Below are 9,348 nucleotides of genomic sequence, written 5' to 3'. Positions count from 1 at the left end.
CCCCTGTCTGCACGTAGCCCCATCCTGCCTGGACACCTCTCTCTCATCCAGACCAGACTGTCCCTCTGCCTCCCACCTTTCTGCAGGGCACCTCCCCCAGCCCGGGCTGGTGATCTCTCCCCTGCTGGCATCTTCCTCCTCATTGCCTCCCATCCCCTGGCCACCAGCCCCTACACGTGACCCCGAACCACTCTCAAGGCCCCTACTCCCCATCCCATACCTGTAGCTCTGCCTTCACCTCATCCTCCACACCCCACCATCCGCCCGGGACTTTAGCTCGGACCCCAGCCCATGGCCCGCGGGGGGACAGGGGTCAGGAAGACTGTGCACACAGGGAGGGGGCCAGGCTGACTCTCTCAGGGCGCCTGAGGCTGACCAGGAGTCATCTGGGCCTGACGGTCATGCCCTTCACCTCTAACGCCCGGCTCTCTCCCCACCTCCTGCCAAGTCTGCAGAACGTGCCTTCCCGCCTGGGTTCTGTGTCTGGCCCAGCGCGTCCCGTGGGGCCCGGTCTCTGACGGCTTCCTGCACTTGCCCGGCTCCCGCCGCATGTCATTTTTGTGCACCCAGCCCGGGCTGGTCCTCGCCTGAGGCCTCTCAGTCCTGGTCCCTTCCTACGCACCTCCCGCCCTCCTCAGACCTCCTTGTTAGGGAGGTGCTCCACACAGCGGCCCCCCCAGGTGTCTTCACCGGCCTCCTGAGGCCCGCTGGGGCTGAGGGTCTGGCTCATCCCTCCCACCGCCCTCTCCTTTCAGACCCTGCTTAGAATGGCGCTTGGTGCTGCAGGCACGGTGGGCTCTGGGCCCGGGCACCGAGGAGGCACTGGATGACTCCCCTGCTGCAGGACCCTGCCACCTATGACTCCAGGCCTTCAGCACCCACCTGCCGTGGTCCAGGTAGGTGCTGCCTCCCCGACCAGCCCAGAAGCAGGGCCCTGAGGCCCCACTGAGAGTGGCCGGCTCTCGGCCTCTAGTCACACTCCGTGGCCTCCTCTTGGCACTTCTGCCCCAGCCGGACCCATGGCAGTGCCTCGTCTCAGCCCTGCCACAGCTGGAGCCTCTGCCCAGACCCCCGACATCTCCCTCTGCCCTCGCTCGTCCTCTGGCTATGTGCCCAGCCCCTGCCGGCGTCTGTCCCTGGGTCCCGCCTCTCAAAGCCAGCCTGAGCCAGGTACAGGAGAGCCTGGGGCTACGGTTTTGGTGCAGGTGCAAATGGCCTGGGGCACTAGCTTGTTCCACTTCCTCCCCACTGACAGACATCCAGACACACACACATCTCCTCCCCTCCCCCGTGCTCACACACGCATGCATACCGTGCACACACATGCTCCCAGCCAGCTGGGAGGAACGTGCTGACCCCTGGCACAACCTGGGCTCTAGAAACCTCCCCCAAGCATGCTGTGGCAACCCTCTAAGAGCCTCCCAGGGCCCGGTTTGTTCTTGGCAGGAGGGGCGGTAGCGGCAGTCTGTCGCGTGGCCTCTGGCGGGAGCCAGGCCTGCACCGCCACTAGGCTGGCTTGGGGCTCAGAGGGGCTCAGAGGTGCTCTCGGGCTCACTGCACGTGAGTTGGACCCTCCTGAGCCTCCTCCTGGCAGAGTGAGGAAGGCCTGGCTGGTCCCATGTCAGTCCCCCCGGTCCAGAAGGAAGCACTGAGGCACGGGGTGGAAAGACCAGCCCCGAAGGCCCCATTCATCTGTGGGGAGGGGTCGGAGCCGAGTCTGAAGCCTGCGGTTTGGTCTGTGCTCTGCCTGCCCAGCCCTGCCTGTCACTATGGTGGCCTCACCCACAGCAGGCTGGGTGCTGTGGGACCCAGTCCCTGCGCCCCAGTCAGGAAGTCAGCAGGGGGAGCTGACTTAGGCCGTCCCACAGGAAGTGCCACGGTCAGTGATTCAGGCCTCGGGGCCCTGAGGAGGGAGGCATGGGAAATCCTCTGATGGGCAATTTGTGGTGGCCTTTCGAGAACAGGAGGGTGGGGCCAGCTGGTGCCAGGGTCAAGGGTGGGCCAACGAGAGTGTCTTTCTCAGCTTCTCCTTCTTAGAAGTGGCTGGGAACTCGCCCTCCTGTTGGAGCTGCCGCTCTGAGAGCCAGGGCTGTCCTGACCCCTGCCACCCCCTGGGCTGTGCCCGGGGCAAAACGGGACAGGCACAGGCTGCTGGGGAGCCTGGGGGCCCAGAGGATGGAGCAGCACTGTGTGGCAGTGAGCACGGCTGGTCACCATGGAAACATGCAGTGGGGGCAGGAAGGTCAAATCCTACCCGTGGCCTCGGGCTGAGGGTGGCTCTGCCTTTCAGTTTGTGGGGCTGGGTCCGCAATGCAGAATTCTAAAGGGAAAATGTAAGCTCGTGTACAAACACTTTCTTCCTGGGGGCCTCTAAACTTCTGGGGTGTCTGAGGGTGGAGGCTAGGTCCCGTGGGGGAGAGAGGCTGATGGGGAGGCAGCTGAGGCCCCTGGGAGGTACTCCAGACCCAGGTCCCCACGTGGTGGGTCCGCATATATTGTGGCTGATGTGGGGCACGCTGAGCTAAGCCCTAAGCGGCTCCTCAGCAGTGGGTGGGTGCCCTGGGCTGCTCCAGGCCTTGCCCGAGGAGGGGGTCACCCTGCAGGTAGGCAGAGGGGAGGGGGGCTTGAGGAGATTGGGGCCTGCGAGGCTCCGGAGACAGTGGGCACGTCCTAGTGACACCTGGTGCCCAAGTGCCCCCAGTCACGAGGTGAATCAAAGGTTCTTCGGTGATTCCTGGGGGGTCAGGAGCCCCAGCCCCGCCATGTGATGAAGGGGGTGAGGGGAGAGGTGCTGGGGGAAGTCTCTGGCGGTTTATTTGGGAGTCCCATTGACATAAAATTGGCCTTCATTCAGCGTGAGCAGTTGCAGGCGCGGAGCCGGCTTTGACGCTCGGCGGCCTGGGCACATGCCGCCGCTCGGATGCTGTTGTATGGACCGCGGAACCGCTGTCTAGATGCTGACAAGCCCCGCGTTAGCATCTAGACCGAGTGAGCTGCAGCTGGGGGCTGTCTTTGCCCCTCCTCCTACCCCCAGCGCTCCGGGGTGTGATTGCAAGCGAGAGCTCATTGTCAGTGAGCAGTTAAGTGGCGGAGGTAATGAGCTGGAGGTGTCACCGGGAGGAGGTGGCACAGGAAGGAGGCTGAGCTGCAGACACAGGGGATGAGCGAATGGCCCTCAGTTTGGCTGGAGTCTGAACCCTCTTAAATGGCTGCACCAGAGGGGTCAGCCTGCTTCTGGTGGGCGCTCAGCCGAGGGACACTCTGTGGGAGCCGTGGCTGTGTTCCCTGGTGTCCCGTGCTGGCGAGCCATGTGTAGACTTTCAGTAGCTCATAAGGGACCTTCCAGGAGAATAGCCGCTTAGCTTCAGCCTGGCCAGCCTCTTGATTTGCTTCCCAAGCTGTGAACTAAACGTCCAGGAAATTCGAGAGCATGTCTCCTGAGCATGCGCACCACTCGTGTGCCTTTACCAGAATTTACAAACTCGGGTCGTCTCCGTGTCATCCGGAATGAAGAGCATTCTGGGCCTGGAGTGAGGACCAGCGTGCTGTGAGGGCGGGGGGCGGAACGGAGGCGAGAAGATGCAGATAGAGGCACTTTCGCTCCACCATATTCCGAGAAGGATGGGGGGTCGTTTGCAAAGACGCATACGCGGAGGAAACGGGGGGCGCTAGGAACACGGGAAGGGGAGATACATGCAGCCAAGGAGAGGTCAGTGCGCAGCACGCAAGCCCAGAGACCCTGGCCCCTCCCCCCCACACACACACAGTCAGGAGTATGAGCAGTTACACGGTCCATACAACAAAATCCAAACCGTTCACCCAGAAACACTGATTTCTGGCCCTGAAACCCCGAGAAGTCTCTCCTGTGTGGTGATATAAAGGGGACACTGGCTGGCAAAGTTAAACAAGGTCCTTAACAACTGCCTGCGACAGTGTCCTAGGGTAAGACAAGGGCCCACACAGCGCTGGGCAGCCATAGAAATATTGCTGATCGTGCTCAATCCAAAGATAAAATTTAGAACAATGAAAGGAATACATCGCCTGCCTCCAGGAAATAGTCTCTATGTTGATATTTACAACAATGTTTCAGATAAATATCTGGCAGTGAGGAGGTTTGTTTCAAATCGGGAATCACGTACAGTGTCATGTTCCTAGGAGTAAGGATAATATCCTCATAGGAAGATAAAGACCTCCATCAGCACATATGCCTAACATGTGAGTTTGAGTGTAGGGAGAGACCCGTCACCACCTTACCCCCCAGGTCCTGAACTCACTGAGGAACAGGCCCAGATGGCAGAGACTTATCAACGTTATTGCAGGAGAAGATGGACTAAAGAAAGAGGCTCGAATCTGAGCCCCGGATGTAGAAAGCAAGACCCTACGCCTGACGAGGTTTTGGGAACAGGACGAGATGGGCTCCTTCCTGCGGGCAGACTCGCTCAGAGGGGTCAGCGATGGCTCTGACATCACCTTCGGCCCACCCAGGAGAGGAACCAGGAGGTGTCAGACCCTCGCCACCTTATGAGACAGCGCCCCGCCCAAGGGGAAGAGGGTGAGGACAGGTGGCAGAGGATTATTCCAGAGTCTTCTCTCCAGGGGAATAGATTAGACGCTTTCTTGCGAACACATAGACACGAGAGACCAGAGTCCCCTCTGCAGTGGGGGTGGGGCCGGCCACGTTGCCGATAGTGACATTGAACGAAGCTCAAATCCAGACCTAGACATGACCTTTGACCCTACCACTTTCTTCTCTCTCTGTTGAAACAAATCACCTTACCCTTTTCCTTGGTTTTATTTCCTAGACCCAAACTATGGTGGCCCCCAGAGGGACAAAACAACCAGTCCTTCATACAGGCCCCAGCCATTCCTCTTGTGGCCCTAGCCCTGGGTAGAGGTCAAAGGCTAATTGTCATCTTGTTCAAAGCCCAGATCACTCATTTATATTAATTGCTGGGTCCCTAGAGGCATTAGAGTTTGTGGCCCCTAAAATAGAATGGAGGAAGGGGTGGCTTGGAGAATCCTTGCCCCTTCAAAAAGGGTAGGCCCCCCTCAGCCCCGTCTGGCCTTTCCAAGGCGTCGGTGGGCTTATGTTGGCAGACTTTTTGTTTCTTAAGACATTCTGGAAATCTGGCTTTTCATGTGAAATCTCCCCATTTTTGAGGTTTTTAAGAGTGTTTAAGACAAGTGTGGGCCGAGCGAAAGCTGTCTGCTTTCCACCTTGGTCTCCCCTCACCCTGTCATTCTGTGCCTCAGGCCCAGAACGTTAAATCAACATTTCCCACCTTGAGATCCGGAGGGCCCCCAGGCGTCAGTGGGCCGCAATTTTAGAAACATTGCATTAAGAGCTGCTGTCACTTACCGTAGTCTCTTGTCATCAGTGACATAAACAAAATGCAATGTCATTGTCAAAGTCTTGTCAAAACTTGAGGACGTCCCTCTCAAGCATCATTCAGGGACCCCATTTTGAGAAGAAATGATCATTAATCCTCAAAGATATACAGCTGATGGGAAGGGCCCCAGGCTGCTGTGGGACCCCCTCTCAGTTTGTCTGTGTTTAAACCCAGGGCAGCAGCCCTACCTGTGACACTAGTTCACTGTCTGGCTCTGAGTCGATCATTCACCTTGCGTTCCTCATCTTTAAAATGGGTGTCGTAATATTCAGACCTTTAACTACGGGGAAGTTGAAAGAATCAGATTATATAATACGTGTTGAACTGTTCTGTAGGCTATTAAGCTCCGTAAAGACCTATGCGTTCATTCGGAGGTGTTCGTGACAAAGTCCCCCCCATATCTTGAGTATGGCACATACGCGTGGGCTGCGTGTAGTGGTGTGCCGGTAGGTGTTCCAAAACCGGCTCTGGATAGGCCGAGAAGGGGTTGCTGAGCTCTGATTTGTATCCTTTGCCACGACTCGTGCCATGACCGATTTGAAAGTACCAGAGTGACACTCCACATCCCTGGATGTTCCTGTGACAGTAAAGTCACCGCCAGTGGAAGACTAAGCCCGAAGGGGTGTAGATCGTCTAACGCAGGGCTTCGTCCTGGTGCCGTTCCGTTTTCAATAGCTTCGGTAAAGATGTGCATGAAGAAAGGAGGTCGTGCTCGCTGGGCTGATGAGTGATCCGCAGCCGGAAAGGATGGTAAATATAACGGATAACGGAACCGAGGTTCGGAGGCTCTCAGGCCAGAATAACGGGCTGATGCTCATGAGATGAATATTAACAGGAAGAAATACAAGTGTCGGTTCTTGAGTCCAAGAAGGCAACTTTCAAGGATGAGACGGGAGAGACACGCCTTGGCACCATCGAAGTCGAAAGAGGATCGAGGTTTTTAATTAACGGTGAGCTCAGTACAAGTCGAGAGCGGGAAGGGTAGTTAGTTACGAAAGTGGTGACCAGTCGGTCCTCTCTGACTCAAAGAGAATTATCACAGGTCTTCTCATTCCTATTTTGCTACCGACAGTAACCCAGTGAGAGGACAGTATACCCATTTTAAAGATGAAGCCGAGACTCTGGGAGGTTGACGGGACTCGGCGCTGATCTCCTCCCGTCGGTCAGTGGTGGGATAAAGTCTCAGACCTCGGGTTCCGCCCTGTGCTGTGTTAACAGAGCACATTGTTCCGAGGGCGGTGCTTCCAGTGGCTCCAGGCCACCCAAAGGCTGCGGGGGACAATGGGGTGGTTCACAGACTGGTGAGCAGGTCACCTGGAGACGAACCCCGGGATAGTGAAGAGCAGTGTTGGGGGCCGGGTTGGTTTGCCTGGGCTGCCGTATCATAGCACCACGGACTGGGTGGCTGAAACGACAGAAACGCATCATCTCACAGTCTGGAGGCCGGAAGTCTGAGATCAAGGTGTCGGCAGGGCTGGTCTCTTCTGGAGGCTGCGAGGAAGGACCTGTTCCAGGCCTGGCTCCTTGGCTGGCAGACGGCTGTCTTCTCCTGTATGTGCTCATGACCTCTACCCTCTATGTTTGTCTGACTCTGTGTCCAAATGTCCCGTCTTTTATAAGGAGACCAGTCGTGTTGGATCCGAGTCACCCTGGTGACCTCATCTTAACTCCTTGACCTCTGTAAAGACCACATCTTTAAGGTCACGTTCTGTGGTCCTGCAGGTTAGGACTCCAGCAAATGGATTGGCGGGGAAGACATAATTCAACCAGTACAGGGGGGCCGTGACTGCCACCTTCAGCATGTGGAGTCGCGTCTCATGAGGGAGACAGATGAGCTCTAGGTGGCCAGAACCTCCAGGAGGTCACCCTGGGTCATACCCAGAACAGGAAGACCCAGGCGACAGTTTGATTCTCTGCCACTGTGGAATCCTTGGGTCCCAGGCTGCTGGCACACAGGCTCCTCACCTGTTTCTAGCTGTCCTCGTGTGGGACTATGTGGAGCCAGAGGGAGGCGTCCTTCCCCTCTGTGCCACGTAGACCCCTGTATCTATTGTGTCACTTGTACATGTGGCAGCCAGCCCATGGCCGCCCTGCAGCCAGCTCCCTGGAACTCTTGGCATGTCTGCAGCTGCTGGCTTCTCTATCGCTGCCACCAAGGCCAGCTGTGCCACCAAGGCCACAGCCCCTCTGATGAAGTGGCTGTTAGGGGTGATCGCCTTTCCTCCATGGGGACTCCCGCCCTCCTAACCCAGCCACTGGGCCAGCTCCCCGGGCCTGCAGGCCTCACTGTGGGAGGCTTTCTTCACCAGCATACGCTCAGAGCTTGGGGACAGTAGCACTGGTCCTTCGCTCTTCCGGAGCCGCAGCTGCCCTAGGCCAGGAGCTGACGTGGACGTCGCCCACCGGCCATCCCCCCATGGAGGCCTGCGGCCCCACCAGTCTCTCTCTGGTCCTCAAACTCACCGAGGGCTGAGGCCGTGCGAGTCAGCAGCACTTCACCTGAGGCTGTCACCTAGTAGGTGCTCACTAAACAGGGGAAAGGCAGGGCGGAGGGAGAGGAGACGGGGTGAGGAGCCCCTGCTCGTCCTTCAGATGCCTCTGTCAGCATCTCCAAGCCGCAGCTTCCCTCGGCCAACAAGCGGCCTTATGATGTCTTCTTTAAGTCCAGTCGATTTGCTCCTTGTGGTGGCTCCTGAATGTCCCCCTTGCCCTCCTCTCCGGAAGCCCCTTTCCGAGGTTCTGGGTGGTACATGCAGGCTTCCCGTGTAAGGCCCAGCCCACATACGAATGGCCATTCCTTGCTCAAGGAAGCTTCCAGTGGTTTGGATAGAATATGGACTCCCCGCCGGGCTCCCAAAGCCACATGATTAGCCACTACGAACAACCTCCTGGCTGACCGCTGGCAGGCACCCTCCTGGCATTGTGACGGGGAAGGACTCTAGGGCTCCCTGGCTTCACTGCTCCCCTAGCTGGGGCTTGGCGGGCAGCAGGTAAACGGAGCGGTGGCGGCTGAGCCCGCAGGGAATGGAGCTGTAGGACGGGAGGCAGAGCACCGGGAAGCTGGTAACAGTGGCGACCGTTCATTAGGTGCCTACCTCGTGCCAGGTGCTGTGCCGAATTCTGCACGCACACGGCCTCACGTGAACCCTCCCGTCCACCGGTGGGCCAGGCGTGGGGCTCCCTGTCTTGCAGATGAGGAAAATAAGTCTTGGACAGGTCAAGGGACTTGTCCAAGGTTATGGTCACTCAGTGGGTGTGCCGGGGATGAGCCGACGATTGACTCCTGAGCCGTGGTCTCAGCCCTAGACAATTTCACCCTCCGGGGACAAAGGACAATATTTGGAGATATTCTTGTCACACTGGAGGGGTGAGGGGGGATGCTAGGGTTTACTGAATAGAGAGCAGAGATGATCCTAACACCGTATGACAGTGACACAGCCTCCACGACACGGAGTTATCCCGCCCAAAATGGTAGCAATGCCAAGAGGACTTTAGAAGTCCAAGCGCAGAGCCACCACTCTGCGGAAGCAGCGGAGACCCCAGCCAGGGCAGTGGGCTCAGGGCCTGGGGGAGGCGGACAGGCCCTCGGAAGGACTGGAGAAACGGGCAGGGCGGTAAAGCCCCATTGTCACGGCCCTGGCCCGAGATGACCAGGTTGCGATAGGCAGGGCAAGAGCCCAGATCTGGGGGCACGGGCGCCCTAGAGGGGACTAGTTATACAAAGGTTTGTGGAGACCGGGGTGGGGCAGCAAGCGGGTCCAGGCCCGGGGGACACGCCTTCTCCTCTCTCCTCCCGCTGTCCGATCCATGGAGAGTCTTTGGAGGGCTTCTTGGCTGTCATCACACTATTCAGGCCCAAGAGTAAAGCACACAGTCTGCTGTATGGGGACACGGGAGAGGCTGCGCCAGCTTTGGCTGTGAAATCCAGGGTCGTAGGCAGGCCCCATCTCTCCTCCAT

General features: G+C 58.0%; 1 protein-coding gene across 4 annotated transcripts in view; it reads left to right on the top strand.

Moving 5' to 3' along the window:
- Positions 1-721: 721 nt before the first annotated feature.
- The window catches only part of SMARCD3 (SWI/SNF related, matrix associated, actin dependent regulator of chromatin, subfamily d, member 3), a 32,452-nt gene continuing 23,825 nt past the window's right edge, over positions 722-9,348 (top strand). For 2 of the 4 annotated variants that reach the window (XM_023521787.1, XM_023521786.1), the window contains exons 1-2: positions 759-896; positions 1,012-1,170. In XM_023521787.1, coding sequence (XP_023377555.1) covers positions 858-896; positions 1,012-1,170 — 198 coding nt within the window. In that variant the 5' untranslated portion in view covers positions 759-857. Of the gene's footprint in view, positions 897-1,011; positions 1,171-9,348 lie in introns of all 4 variants that reach the window. The other 2 variants (XM_011377557.2, XM_023521788.1) reach the window with 2 other exon arrangements.

Source organism: Pteropus vampyrus, unplaced genomic scaffold (assembly GCF_000151845.1).
Source record: "Pteropus vampyrus isolate Shadow unplaced genomic scaffold, Pvam_2.0 Scaffold316, whole genome shotgun sequence".
NCBI classification, from domain to species: Eukaryota; Metazoa; Chordata; class Mammalia; order Chiroptera; family Pteropodidae; genus Pteropus; species Pteropus vampyrus.
The sequence above is the reverse complement of the archived record's forward strand: the minus strand, read 5'-3'. Positions and strand labels throughout refer to the sequence as shown.